Below are 16,138 nucleotides of genomic sequence, written 5' to 3'. Positions count from 1 at the left end.
TAACAAAAGGAATAGATTAGAATGTAATGTCCGACAAATCAAAAATTATTTACTTCCAAACCTATCATTACCATCTAATAGCTTTTTAGCCGATAAGAACGAAATCGTATTTATAATGACATTAAAAAAAGATTATGAATCTAATTAGAAACTAATAACAGAAGTTCAGTGTTATATGAGTTGTATTTTATTTTAAAAGTAGGTAAATAAAGAGTCAAAATTTATTGCTATAATTGAAACTTGTAAACACATATTTTAATATTTAAAACTGTTATAAAAATATCGTTATACGTAACAAATTACGGGGTTTAATTGTTCTTATAAGTTCACATATGGACGCCAATTACGTGCCAACAAGACGAATACTTTCATCAACGGACTTAATAAATAATACCATTGTAGGGCTTTATGATTAATTTTTATAACTAAGTACTTCCTAAAAATTATTATTCATTGCTATGAATGTTTTTATGTTGTGTCCATTTTAATTACATAATAATAGAATCGAATTCTATAAAAGGAATATATTGATAAAATAAAAAAGGTTTTTTTGTATCGAACATTGCCGGGTCGTTATCAGAACTCGAGGCAAAATAATAGGTAATGTAATTAGGAACCGCTGGGGATATTTTATTGTTAAAATGCACATGTCATACGAGTCTAATAACTGTGAAAGTATTAACTATGACGTAATATGATCAAACTCCGTGGAGGTAACTTTTGAAGGATTATTAACTGTCAACATGTAACATGTTTCTGTGACGAGTTAGGTAAATAAACAAGAATTTAATGGATAAAAGTAGTTTTTATGTGTTGTTTAACGAGTTTTTAATTTAAAAATGTAATTATTTTGCATTAATCGACTAAGACCATGACCTGTTTATATATTCGTACCACAGTAGGAGAATGACGTCTCAGAGGACGAAGACCCATTGAAGTGTTAAAAATGGCGCCCGTCCAACTATTATAATATTACTCATCATATTGAATGTTTTGCCTTAAACGTTCACTGACTCAGTAGTCACTACTGGTCTTATGGCTATATTCAAATTATACTGATTGGCGAAGCGAACAAATGCACTAGCCACTAATCTCACTGGCAACATTGTAGACTTTTGTTAGTTTGTGATTTAATCTATATAACCTACTTGAATGATTATTGAAAATCATATAAATATATTTGACGAAGGCAAAATATTTAAAACTTCGGGTTAAATGTAGAATAATAAAATCGCGTTTAAATAGATATTGTTCTAATAATTAAAGTTAAAAACAACCTTCAGGTCTTGTTATGTATTTCAACATATATTTGGTCAATGAATGTTTCAGTATGTTGCTTCTGTCCGTCCAATCGATCATTGTTCAAAGTTGTCTGCAATCACTTATTAGTCTTATTGATGTCTGCCACGAACTTGCAATATTATTCATATTGTAGCCACTGGAAAATTATAGTACATTTTTTTAAATTAACTTTAATAAAGCATAATGCAATTTCTATGTTACTATTATCATATGTATTTAAATGTCTTTAAACAATAGTACGTAAGGCAAGACAATATAATTTTTGATTCTAATTTCCCGTACTTTAAGTACTAATTAAGCATAAAACAAAACCGCTCTTTTATAAGATTGTTTAAAAGAAAAAGTCAATTGGAACGAGAATCACAGTTTTCGTAAAAATCCAGGGCATAAGAGTCGAATACAAAAGCTCTTTATGTAGCCGTCTATTAATACTCTTAGTGGAACGTAGTTAATAAATGTTCGTTTTCTCGACTAATAAGCGATGTGTCGTTAGCCAACGTAGACCTAACACCTAACACACGTTCGTAATGTTATATGCTTATAAAATATATATACTTAAGTATTTTTACGTTAAATTTTTATAGTATATATTTATATACGTAGTTTAATTGATGAAAATGTAAAGCCTTTTGAAGGGTATTGTATTTTTTAGACAATACTAACCCGTACTAACCGAAGTTGCTAGTTAAGGTCGATTTCAACAGTCATCGGAACTGGCTGTGTATTGTTATTAGTTATAAGACAGGAAGTTGCCCCAGCGTCAAATTAATAGAAAAATACAATAGAGAGATCTAAATCACGTAAACAGTACAAGTTTAGGGTTTAAAATTCCAGCTCATATTATGAATTTCAAGTTTTGTAAGATAAAATAATTAATATTTTAATGAGATTTGCTAAAAAGAATTACTAAATAAGATGCGAACAAAACATATTCAGACCCTCGCCAAAAACTACAAACCAGTTCCTTGATTTATATCAACGTATATACAAATATGAGTGGCGGTAATTGTCTACATATAAGTCGATACGACATCGTGAATTTCTGTTATTAGTACGCAATGATTCATCATTTGAAACGGTATTAGAGAAGAACGCGGCGATTCTGGAGGCCGATAAACCAAATAGCCCTCCAGGAACCATCTGATAAGTCCATATTAGTGTAGGTCAGATATGCAAATGACTTCTATCGGAAGTCAGTGAAGGTTCCGTCGCCATATTTGTAACACGGCGGCCGTGCGCTTTCAAATAGCTTTGCTTAATAACAAATAACGTCCTATGAGAATGTTATATATTTTATGAAATCATTTTATTTTAATAGTATTAGTGTAAGTTGGGGTTTTATAAATAAAACAGTGATGTCTTTGGTAAGTTTATTGATCCATCGATACATCTACACATATAGATACGTAAAATGACGAAACTATCGATATATAGTATGAACGTTAAACGCACAGTAATCATGAAAGCTCAATATTTAATAATGACATCAAATTGCTACACTACCGATGATAATTATTTTGAACAGCTCATAAGCTACCATACAATTAAATTTTCACTTGGAAATTAAATTTTAGTATGGCAACACGGCAAACACTTGTCTTTCTAGACTTTAACGCCAAATCCGTTCAGAAACATGAACTGTTCAAATAATTAATAAAATTTTAACGACAAATACCTCAAAATTACGTACTAGTTATCAGCGAAAGCATAATCACTTTTATGAAGAACAAATTTTAAATTATGAAAAGAGTATTAAGTACTTTCCAAACTACCAAACCAGATCCCGCGTCTTAATTAATTAAAAAAAAAAAATACAATTGCTGCTATAGCGTCCACAGCAATGGAATGTGAGCTAACCGAAAATTAATTAAGTTAATAATAAAAAAACTTCATTACAGCGTATCATCAACCGTATTAAATTGTCAAGTCACATCTCATTCCTCAATATGACACGCCATAATAAACCACATATAAAACAATACAAATATGCGTACAAAAATAATGAAATACCAGTATCATTTACAAACTATACAAAATAATTTAATTAAAATCATGTTTAAATACATCTAAATAACGGAACAAAATTTTATTAACAATAATTATATTTAAAAAAAAAAAAAACAAATGGTGCGTCCCCCGTTCTTAATACGAATCTTAATCAGGTCATATAACATCTAGAACATGGAAACACATGAAGATAACATAGAACCATCGATCTGATACTTCCACTGTAACCAGATCATCTAGGGGTTGACTAGGGTTGTCACAGAAACGGTAAAACTATGAGTAATGACGTTTGGAGAGCCGCCCCGCCGACATGATCCAAAATGTCGGTCACCGGACGAAAAGCGTTCAGGGAGGGATTTTTTTAAATGTTTTTTTTATTTTTTTATTTTTCATGTCACACTACCCGCAAATTGCCTCCCCTTGGAATGTTTTGAAGTGGAATCGAAATTCGTTAAGGGTCGGAGGGAATCGTTTAATATAATCTGTGGCAAATAATTCAAGCTATAATGGGAAATGGCGGTAAATACGATTAAGTACCTAATAATTATATATTATATTTAAAATAGGAATAGTTTTGTGCGTTTTCTTAAAACAAAAAAAAAATATTAATAAAAATTTAAACATATTTGGTCCACAAAATGAATACTTTTTTAATCGGGATATAATACAGATTATATATATATTAAAAATGGATGGATGTGTTCTTAAATGGATTTATAAAAAAATAATAATCGTATCGAATAAAATTTAAAATACAAAATTACAAGACTATGTATAAAGGATCACAATCGTAGATAAAAATGTCCATATAATATAATAAAAATAATTTATCTTATTCATATACATAATGGGTAATAAATAAATAATTTGGATGTATATCGTAAACTTCAGTCTCGAATAAAAAATTCGAAAAATGTAAAAAATAAATAGGGACCCTGTACACTGTGGTGCGTAATCGTATTTCGATTCCACATTTGACCTTGAACTTGGTCGAAGGACAATCATTAAAGCTTTTTTTAAATTCAAAATAATCCACTGAAATCTCAAGTCCATATAAAAACTCTGTAGATAATTTCGTTCCTCGAATATAACTCGGAGACTTCACTGTTGTCTGAGTGATTTGAGCGCCATCTTTGATTAAATTTAACACTGCAATTATCGAGGTAGTTAAAACATTTCCAAGGAGATTCCGTCCCGGTGACCACTTGTATGAAGAACCAGTGAACATAGCGGTAAGTTTGGTACAATGATGTTGAAGAGTTTCTGTAGTGGGAGAAACGATGCGAGCTGATGACAGGTTTATTGTAACAGATCCATTCTTGAGTACAAGCAACGATACAAAATGCAATCCAAATACACATGGAATTGAAACACACGCGAGTAATAAACATGTTTCCTTGCAGCGAGAGTTGAAAAATTGTTTCATTCGGAAAATAATATATAAGTTTAAAGTTTCAATAACCAAATGTTTGTAAAATTTGATCAGATCGAATTTATTAACAATGGATCTATTACAGAACGCGTATATAATGTATTCAGAAGTCGCGAAGTAGAGAGTTTGTAAATAAGATATGGATTCATGCGGGCGGGTGTAGCGCGGATGGGCGCGCTAGGCGGCGGGGGGCGTCCGGCGACGGCAAGCGGGTCACCGCGGAGCGCCGCGGCCACGACGTCCTCGTCCGGGCTTCCCGCGACGATTGAACCCGCTTCATAAAAATACTTTGATATAATAATTTATATATGGAACACTAACAACCATAGGAAATAATGAGGCACCGAACCACTCTAATCTGCCAATATAAAATGTTATATATATATAAATATATATATTTTTTTGGATAACAACGGGAAGTTATTGGCGTATCAATATTATTTTAAAATATTGATCTTAGAAATAAAATAATATTTTTCATATAACTTTGTTTTGACGTTCATAAATCAATTGTAAATATAGATACAAAAAATCTAAAGAAATTGCGCTTCAGCAGATTTATTCCGTTAAAATATAGACTATCAAATATGTATCCGATTAATTTTTTAAATGTCTTCCTTCTAAATTCAGCGATCGCAGCTGCAAGCAGGGGCAAGTTCCTTGTGATAATCTTGTTAATTATATTAAAATGTTGAATCTCTGTATGTGTCAAATCTTACCGGTATGGTCCGCTGTATGGCTGGGCCTTCTCAGGGTTCTCGGCTGAAGTACTCGGTACAGCGCGGTTCGCCTCGGCCTTTGCCCCCTGGGTTCCACTAGTGGAAGCTTTTTCCTGGATATAACATTATAATCATATTTTTAATTTCAACCAAAATTCATAAAACACTCCAGTATAAGTTGAATTCTTCACATGGATTTATTCTTAGTATATATATTACCAGATCAAATATTCATTATTGATATTGAAAATAATCACCTTATCAGCTGATGTGGTGATGGTTAGTAGTGGTGGGCCATCATCACCCATACCTACAACACCACCTCGGGCAATCTGACGCTCCAACACTTCAGACATACTACGCTGCAGAGCCTAATACAATAAATAGCATTAATTCTACCACAGGTTAAAAAAATAAAAAAATATAAAAAGGTCTATATGCACAGATAACTGAAAAAAAGAAGATTTTCATTGTAGGTAAGTTTTAATCAATATCTCATACAGTACAAATAAATACCTTCATTTCAGGAGTTAAGCGAAACGGTGGTGCATCCAGAGACTCAACGGGTGGTGGAGCCTGTTCTAGAACCTTCTCATCAAAGGACACAACGTTACGACAAACTGGACAAGTTTGCTGAAAGGATACATAAATTATATTGTAACTGTTGTTATATTCAATGGTATATATAAGTTAGATATATAATATATTACCTGATATTCTGGAGCCTGAGCTCGTTGCCAGTTAGGAAGTTTCTCCATCTCTTCTTCATAATATTTCCTGCTATTGACGAGGTGCTTATGGAAGCAGTGGCTGTGGAAGTGATGGTAGCATGGTGTTTTCACAAACACATCCCCCTTCACAAAACCATGGAGACAAATGGCACATTGTCCACGGGGTAGATTGCAAGCTGTTAGATACTCACGAACAATCTAAGTAAACAATGGATATAAGAATCGAGTTAAGCTTTCTTCTAATATGAAATTTATGTTTTAAGATAACCAATAAAATATATGCAAAAGTTTGACAAAAGAAAAATTTTTAAGTTCGTTATTATGTGTTGAATGTATTATAAAATTTTAGGTTCCAATATATTCAGTTCTATATTTTTTATTAATGTTAGATTAATTAAATTTTAAAATAGTTATAATGAATACTCATCACAGTTGTTTTATTTAATTTTGATAGTTTTATAGTACAAAAGTAACATAAATAAATTTACCTCTATAAGTTCAAAAACAATTGGGTTGCCAATATGTCTATCCAGTTTATTTTTGATTCTTGAATTAATGTTGTTCAACAACTTGTCATCCAGGCCGCGGGGGTTCCTGAGGAACACCTCTGGTATGGTATCGGGGTAATCAGGAGACAACTTGACTTCTAATGTCAAGCACACGTATTGTTGATCGATCTGATCTCCTGTTGAAGGGTGTACTACAGTTTCAATGATTCTAGGTACACCGTCTTCATGCTTTACAGCAAAATCTTCGATCAAGATGGCTTCTAGAGCTTCCAGTTCATCGTAAACTCTGAAAAAACACCATAATAAACACACACCATTGAAATAAAAACATTACGATGGTAATGAATAATTTTGAAATTGCGCACCGATTATCAATTGTAGCCGACATGTTGACGTCCGAAGGCTGCGGTAGAATGGCTGAATTAAATCTGGGCTAGGTCTCGTATAGGTTTTTTTGAGTGCATTCAGTTCAGGCAGGCGCAATGCAGTCGATGCAGCGAACAGCTGGCCCCTGGACCGATCCGACAAAAATCAATCATGCTAACCACAGATAGTATACAAGCACACTAGCGCCACCAATGTATTTTACAGATTATATATAAAATTTTTGTCATCGTTTCAGATAGTTATAAAGAAAAACTTGTAATTCCTACAAATATTTTCTTTCTGAGTATTTTGTTTTGTTTATTAAGTACTTATGAAGATTTGGTTTATCGTACCGTATTAGGTTTGTTATGGAGTTCGTGAGTTTTACTAGGCGAGGACGAATGTTATATATTATTAGAATATACAAATTGTTGGAAATCAGTACGATTGTAATGATTTATTTACATACTATTCTGTCAGAAATTAGATTGGTTATCTCTTTTTCTCTTAGGGGTGGTTTTGGTATATAAAATAACAATAGAATTCAAAATGTAATGTAAACATTTTTATATTTTTTTAATTGTGTAATTTTATAGACTAAGTTGTGAAATAAAAAAACCTTATTCTTGTTATTTATGTAGGCTAGAAATTAATCTCTTACATAATAAACAAATTTTTTGTGGAAATACTTACAAGATGTTTAATTATTATCTAATCTGACAAATCAAAATCAAGACTTTTTAAAATATTGTTCAATTATTGTAAGGCATTAAAATATTATTCCAAGTACATAATGATTCTCCGAAATTGAAGAAATTTATTCTGTTTTTCTATATCCGCAACTAACATACATGTCTTACATAGTGCGATGTGGTGGTTTGGGCACATATCCCTTTGTCCCATTTCCGGCATTGATTCAGACAGTGATGGTCATTGTCTTTCAAAGTCCTATTTAAATCTACAGGACCTCTATAACGTTTCATTTAGATTTAAATATCAATTATTGAGAGCAAAGTTATTAGATAAGCAGTGGTAGAGTTTGCAAATCAATGACCTAGCTAGACTTCTTTTCAGTGAAAGTCGTTAGATGCATCTTAATGCTCGCGGTAGACAGTTCATAAAGATTTCCTAACGTCCTTCTTTCACCATGGGACATGAGATTTGATATCATCTTACGATAAATATAAGTATGTTCTTCATATTAATTTCTTTTTACATTTTGTTTCCTTTAAACTGTTCACAAACATTTAAATATTTGAGTGTCATATTGATAAGTATATTAAGTTAATTTGTCCATATCTCGTAGATTCTTTTATATTTTATTCATGTACAATATTTTTAAAGAGAACATGTAGGAATAATAGAAAAGAATTTAAATTATTGTTTCCTTGTTTATTACCTTTAATTCAGTTTCCTTTGTATAAATATTAATAATGTGCCTATAATAAGTTACCAGTTAATTAAAGAATACGACAAAAAAATCGCCGTATAGTCGTGGCAATACTATAATCTATGTTATGGATTTTTATTAATTATCTGTAGCAAAAATAGTTTCCCCAAAAATGTATTTACCCGGTAGGGTCGTGGTGATGATGGTGGTGGTGGTAATGTGGTAACATTGATTAATTTCTCAATATAAGTGGTTTCTTAAAATAATTTCATAACTGTCAAAATAAAAAAAACTACTGGGAAGTAAAAAAAAGGACTACCTACAAAAAAAAATTGTATTCGTTTCAGTACGTAAAATTTATCTAATTATTAATATTTTTATACTTTTTGAGCAAAAAAAAAAACTATAACAACAATTTTTAGCATTTATTTAAAACTTAATTTTCTTTGACTTGGCCTTAACTAGTCTTAACCTAGTTTGAGTATTTCATACGACTATAAATTAGTAACATATATATCTTATTTTTAAATATTGCAATACTATCTTTGTTAATTCGTAAAAACTATAAATAATTGATAGTGGAAGCAGATAGATATTCATTACAATGATCAGTTTCAAATTACTAACTATAAATCATCTACTAACCAATTTACGCTTAATCAATCTTACGTTTCGAGTATTAAACTTTTGGCAGTAACAATGAGCTGTTCCTTTAATATTTACATAGCTTATCAATAACTCGTTATTTTATTTGTACTTAAGTAATAACAGGCTGTGTATTTGTTAGTCTTAATATTACACACAAGATCATTCATTTCAACGTATTAACAGTCCTTACAATCGAATGTATTATGTTCGTAGTTATTTTCCCCTAGGGTTTATGGATACTGTGGAAGTCTCTTGACCAAGGCTGGATTCTAGCGTGCTACTCATACTGCTGTGGTGGACTTTACGAACAATAGGACTGGGAGTAAGTCTGAAAAAGAAAACCCTTTAGAAAAACAAAAAACAGAATCGATTATAATTCTCGTTATAAAATTACCTTGCTTTTAATTTCCGATAAATTTTTCGTTTCCATACAAAAATGAGGAATATCGAAAATCCCATGAGGACGTTATAGGCGTCAGTGTACAGCCATATTGTGAGTTTAGGAGTGAGGAAGCTGACCACCTCCAATAACCAGTTTATTCCCATAATAACAGATATCTTCAGATAGACCATCAATCTAATAGAAAAAAATATATATGTATAGACAGTCATTTCAATTGAGAAATACGAAATTAAGTTTTTAATATAAGCGTAATGATACAAGATTGTTATTTATCTTCACAATTGGGTTTATTATAACAATTCTAACTTGGTCTTCTCAAAGACAAGATACCTGTTCTTCTGAGAGCGATGAGTTGAATTTAGAATGGCAGTACCGCGAACCAGTCGCCATATATTAAAGGCTGTCATTAAATAAAACATCCAGTTGCAGAGTATTAGTACCAACATTGGTATATAGAGATATACGAATTTCTGGCCCCCTGAAAAAAAATGCCTTATTAATTCGAAATTTTCTATGATTGTGAATAAAATTATTTTATCTTATTTTTGTTTACCTTCAATGAAACATCCAAATTTAGGAATTTGGGGTGTAATGATCCAAGGATATCGTCTTAAGTCTAGACTGTTCACGGTCATGAGACCGATTGTCATTAAAGTGGGGACTCCGTAGGCGTAAAGGCAGTACATTATAAATTTAAATCGCACTCCTCGTCGGTGAATTGTGCGAGCTTTAGCGTATCCGCTGTGAACAGTTCCTTTTTGTGTTATATATAAGAACATGAGTATAAATGTAAGTTATTTTATAAGACATAAATGATGACATACCGAAAAGTCCACCAAATATCATACGACATTATGTTCATCCAGCAGAATGTCGACAAAAAGAAAAAGTAACACATACCCGCTGTAAACGAGAAATTGCTTTGAAATAATCATTGATACATCGTTACAAGCTGTTCAAAAAACTTACTCAATACAATGCAGGATAACACGTCCATGCCAATCAATTGGAGGCAAGCCAGTATTATAAAAGCTGCTCCGAGGCTGAAAACATAAGCCATCAGGACAAGACCTGCTAGGTTCTGCAATTCAGGCAGTATGGCGTACACCAAAAACACAGCCACAAGAAATACCGATGATATTATAATGCCTGAAATTAAACTCAAAATATTATCTTGGTTTTATATAATTATCTTAAAATATATAGGTACATGTACCTCTTGTTTATTAAAATCAATAGTAATTACCACCAGTGTAGTATTCATTGTTTTCTGTGGCGTCCTCTGAAGTCATAACCGACCAAAATTTCGGGTTCAAATCGCTATCAACGTCTACACAATAGTTACTTTTTTCTATTGGGGTCCATCTTGAATATGCATTCGGGAACTCGAAGTAAAGAGTCCCTCCCTAAAAAAAATTCCAATTGGAAATGATATTAATTCATTTTGAGAAATGATATGTTAATTTTAATTTTAAGTGCCGTTAACAAACAAAGAATTTGTCACAGAATTTGTCACAGCACTGCAAAGAAATTGATGATCATATTAAGTACACGCATAGGATAAATATATGTCAGGGTTGTATAAAAGCTTGTCAGCTTTGGCTAAAAATGAAGGGTTAAGCTAAATATATGTTACTAGATATTCCGATCAATTTAATTCAAATGTAAAGCACAAGTTTGTGAAACAGTCCTAAAGTAATTGTTTTGGTGTTTAATAAATATGTTTGTCATAATATTATAATTTTCCTGTGTAGATCAATGCTTATTTAACGTAATTATTATCCGACTGGGTCAGAGTCTAGGGAGTTTTGTTGTACTAAGACCAGAAGCTACATATATGTACTTGATAAAAGATGCATTCGTGTGTGGAGACACAAGTTTTATAATATAATGCCTATCGGAGCGAATAACTTTTATTTACGTAATTAATAATTATGGATGGTTAATATTATCAGGTGTAACCGAAATCGCTGTCACAGCGATTATTGTTGCAGCGAACGAACCTCTTCGAAATAGAGACTTTGTCAAACCCGCTCCGAGGTTACCTTCAATACCTCGAGGGCCTGACGACAATCAAGAATATAGGAATTGACGACGACAGTAAATCTGACGTATTCTTTTTAAGAACAATTTAGTAGTTCTAAATCCGATGTCAAAAATTTGATTTATTCCAATCAAATTTTTTCTGCGATCTCAATCACTAGCTCTACAGCCTCGGTTAAACCAGTCGCATTGGGAAGAGTACATAATAGTGACACACTTTAGAGCGCCGCATCATCTAATGCGATAACAAACAATTGTAGTTTACGAAACTAAACTTCAGAGAATTTAACATGTGTTATTTCCCTTGAGCTAACCTCGCGTCCTTGATGTATCCTTATGAGAACTACGAAATATGTTCTGTAGGGAAACCTTGTGGAATCGTAAGAAGACACGAATACACAACAGAGTGATACCTCTGAGCTAATCATGTGTTACCCATGAGCTAAACACAGGTCCTTGATGAATCCTTAAAAGAACCATGAGATACTGTAGGAATGCTTTGTGGATCCGTGAGAAGACCACACCATATCACACCACGTGTACACCACAGATCTGGAGAGTGTTACATCTCTCAGCTAATGTCGTATTACACTTGAGCCAACCATAGCTCCATGATGTGTCCTTAAAAGAACCATGACATAACGTAGGGATGCCTTGGCAATCCATGAGCAGACTTGTACTCACTGGATTTGTAAGAACTAACAAGTTTTTAAATATCTACCATCCGGTGACATAGCCATAAGTTTATATCTTCCGTTACAATACATCCCCTTTTCAAAGCGACAACATGAATTTATCACAGATACCTAGCTCAAACATGGACCCTTTATTTCAGATACCTATGTAAAATTACAACACCGGCAGGCGCAGAGCACGCGCCGTTTGGCAGGATGGCCGTTCTGGCTCAAAACGATCAGTCTTTCCCATGTAAGGTGATCAGGGAATCGTTGCCAATTACGTCAGTACTAAACCATGTCGGCAACAAGCGCAATATTAAATCGTCAGAATGGCCTTATCTCAGCGCGTATCTTATTTTTACGTAATTAATAATTGTGAATCGTTAAAGTTATCAGGTGTCACCTGCATAACCACCTGTTTAAGCGCTGTCACAACTTTGAGTGTTGGGAGGTATAAATAGAGGAGAGGGTACAGATAATAAATATTCTCGCTCGAGTCACTGCAACGATTGGACCTCTTCGAAATAAAGGTTCCGACAAACCGTCTACGTGGTTACCTTCAATAGCCCGAGATCCTGACGACAGTTGAGAAGAAAAGCATTGGTGACGTCAGTTATGTTGACGTCATTGGTTTAAAACAACGAATTTGTGCTAAACCCGACATTCCATTAACAAGAATAATAAAAGTAGAATAAGAAACAGCAATTTTTTTTATAGTACAAACTACCTATCATTTCTATACATTGAGATCATGTCATGATCATTGTTATTTAAAATACTATTAAAATTATTTCAGCATTTATATATATAGATAAAAAAAAACTATTTTTCTACTAACTTAGTTTATATGATCAAAATTAGAGTTATTTAATGTCTGATGTCTTCTAACTACCTTCGAGGACATTACACTCTTACCTCGTTTAAATATACGTTAAAGCCGGCGTCAGTTGCAACAAACGCTAGTTGTGCAAACGTTAAATTCTCATATTCTTTGAGCTCCTCATTGAACTTCCCTGGCACGAGAAGGAACACATCACTCAGATTTTTATTCACTTTCAAATCATGCTGTTCGTTATCGTAAATTGCGACACCCAACATTTTATAGTACGGATTTATTAACTTAGACTCAGAATCAAACGTATCACATATTGTAGTATCGTTTTCTTGTATCACAAATTCTCCATTCCCGCAGCATTTCCTGATGCATATTTTTGATTTGCACCATACTTCTACATGTAAATCTTCATCTAGAACTATGTCACTGTAAAAAAATGTACTCACTGATCCAAAATATAAAGCAACAATGAGTAATTGTATCCGAAACATGGTCACGTCTCACCAGGGTTAATAATGAATAAGTAATGAGGATTTAGTTTGATAAAACAATCTTCCCTGAATAAACGTTAGCTCATTGTTCCATTTTGTGGTTAAAAACTGTATTGTCGCTTGTTAGAACTTAATCACATATATATAAAGTCCAATATATTTGTCACTGTATTTGTTTAATTAATAATTACTAGTAAAACTAGTATATAGCTGTAATCGTGGCATATTTAATGTTTCATTAATTTTGTTGTTTAATTTTATCAGTTGTTGGCTTGTAACGTTCGAAATAATTGATAAAAAAAAACAGAGCTACATTTAAATTTCTTGTATCACCATTTCAGCATTCTAAATAGTTTAAAAACCTTATGTATATACTCAATTCCATGTAAAATCATCTAGAACATGAATAAAAATGTTTATGTTCGTATTTAAAATGATTAGTTACTAAAATAATGAGATCTAAGATTTTCGCGAGTATTCATTTAAATGAAACTAGTGTTATTCGGATTTACTACGCGGATTTTATTATTTAAAAACTACATAATCCCGACGTTTCGGTTACTTTGCAACAACCGTGATCACGGGCAGACGAGGTCTGTAGTTTTTAAATAATAAAATCCGCGTAGTAAATCCGAATAATACTAGTTTCATTTAGTTACTAAAATTCCGATTCCACTCTACATATGACTGTTACTACTTTTTGTCTATTTTGGAAACTAGTGGATATAACAAGAATTATATACTAATCTATATCCTTCGCATGCAATCCTTTTTGCACACTAACATAATTTTCGACTCTGATGCAGTCTGAACTTAGAATATTAACCAGATATTTAAGTATCAACCATACGAAATGCTACTCCCATTGCTATAATAAAATTAAATAATTACAAAATCTCAACATTTATATCTAAATATTTTTTTTTACATGTAACAAGAAAGTTATTTAAATGTTTTGTGCTCAAACTGAGGATAAGATAGTTATAGAAACAAAAAATATAGATGGTAGCATTAAAACAATATTTTAATTCACATAATTCGTTATATCAGTTTCTAATATTTTTGGATTTAAATTGTTATTAAAATGATACCAATTTCCATCATATTTAACTATATTCTAAATTAAATTGCTATTTTATTTACCAGCCGAAAATGTGAATATTTTAAAAGTATTCAAATACATAGATATGATTTGAGAACACTTAATATTTGGTCTTGCTCGAGTTATTAAAAATAAACTCGCTTTTACAAAGTTAAACAAATTTACTAAATACATTAACGAAAATCAAACGCATCGATCACAGATTAATAACTGTTATGCATTAAACATAGCTATGATTTAAATAAAACATAATAATTATAACATTAGTAAAGGTTCGATGTAATTTTTTTACCCTCAAATAGCAATACAGAAAATGGATTTAAGCTTTCACAATTATTATATGTAGTTAAATAAACTAAAATGATCTAAAGTTATTAAGAAACGAAAAATAATTATTAATTAACTAGTTCAGATTACGCTACATATAGTTGAAATTGATTCTAACGGCAATCATTAGATTAAATATTACTCTAAAAGCAACAATTATCGTATATTTAATAAAATGTAATGTAGCCATCAGCAGTGAAAATGTATGGGGAGGCTTCAATAAATAATTTTACATAAAGGTCGATAAATTTGTAGCGTGTCAGACATCCTAGGTAGATACGTTCTAGATCACCTGAGGCGGATGTAATGGGAGAGAGACGGCGTCACATTCACGATCAATACTGCATGCGCTACAGCATCACGCATGCCTCGACGTTTCTAGATGTTTCCACGAATATTCCACTAAGTATAAAATTATGTTACTCTCGATATACACTCACATATAATTTAATTATTAAATACATTGATACATCTCATCTAAATAATACATTTATTGTAGAATTTTGATGCTAATAATGTATTAAAATTTTCGATTTACTTTATATGTTGTATTGTAACGTTTTTTTTGAAGATCATTTGAAATTCATTACAACATTTTTAAATTAAGTCCCCTAATGAATGTGGCGATTGAAAGAATCAAATTAAATAATTTGATGAAAATATATGAGTATATTTATTGGAAGATTGTTTATTTGAGGGTTCAATTTTAAAGAGTAAACCTGATTTATTTGATTAAGTTTATATGTAAGTTAATACGTTTCGTTTATGAAAAATTTGTCTGTGAAAGGAGTGATTAGGCCTTTTAAATGATATTTTTTCAAGACTTTTTACTCGTAAACTTAAAGTAAATTGACAATGTATATTTTATTACCGGTTGTTAGTAATGTTTTGTAATAAAAAATTTAAATTCCTAAACAAGTGAACTTCATTAGGAGAACGATAAAATTAAAATAAGGACATACCGTTTAAAGACGAACAGGAAAATTACCTCACATATATATACAGGAAAATTGCCTACTAAATGCAGTTGTTTTGCCTGGACGGAATTAACTATCAATAGTAAAAAATTTAAACTCCTATATTACAGTAGCGTCGTACACTGATGGGTATATTTGCCTGAATATCTGTCAAAGACGCCAAATGCAGGAATCACAGG

The 16,138-nt window shown here is 31.8% G+C and overlaps 2 protein-coding genes across 2 annotated transcripts; both read right to left on the bottom strand.

Moving 5' to 3' along the window:
• Window positions 1–2,658: 2,658 nt before the first annotated feature.
• On the bottom strand, window positions 2,659–7,240 carry LOC116770230 (E3 ubiquitin-protein ligase RNF25). The gene is made up of 7 exons (XM_032661615.2): window positions 7,066–7,240; window positions 6,680–6,986; window positions 6,171–6,389; window positions 5,977–6,093; window positions 5,718–5,831; window positions 5,461–5,573; window positions 2,659–5,015 (listed from the first exon to the last, which is right to left on the bottom strand). Exons 1-7 carry the CDS (start codon window positions 7,086–7,088, stop codon window positions 4,955–4,957), a joined length of 954 nt encoding a protein of 317 aa, XP_032517506.1. The 5' UTR covers window positions 7,089–7,240; the 3' UTR covers window positions 2,659–4,954.
• Window positions 7,241–8,866: 1,626 nt separating this feature from the next.
• Window positions 8,867–13,596, bottom strand: LOC116770042 (G-protein coupled receptor Mth2-like). Its single transcript, XM_061527848.1, has 8 exons — window positions 13,143–13,596; window positions 10,754–10,913; window positions 10,477–10,656; window positions 10,332–10,410; window positions 10,061–10,248; window positions 9,838–9,985; window positions 9,499–9,681; window positions 8,867–9,432 (listed from the first exon to the last, which is right to left on the bottom strand). The coding sequence occupies exons 1-8, from the start codon at window positions 13,551–13,553 to the stop codon at window positions 9,318–9,320; spliced, it is 1,464 nt and encodes a 487-aa protein (XP_061383832.1). The 5' UTR covers window positions 13,554–13,596; the 3' UTR covers window positions 8,867–9,317.
• Window positions 13,597–16,138: the final 2,542 nt, after the last annotated feature.

Source organism: Danaus plexippus (assembly GCF_018135715.1).
Source record: "Danaus plexippus chromosome 13 unlocalized genomic scaffold, MEX_DaPlex mxdp_15, whole genome shotgun sequence".
NCBI classification, from domain to species: domain Eukaryota; kingdom Metazoa; phylum Arthropoda; class Insecta; order Lepidoptera; family Nymphalidae; genus Danaus; species Danaus plexippus.
This window is presented reverse-complemented; position numbering and strand designations above follow the sequence as displayed.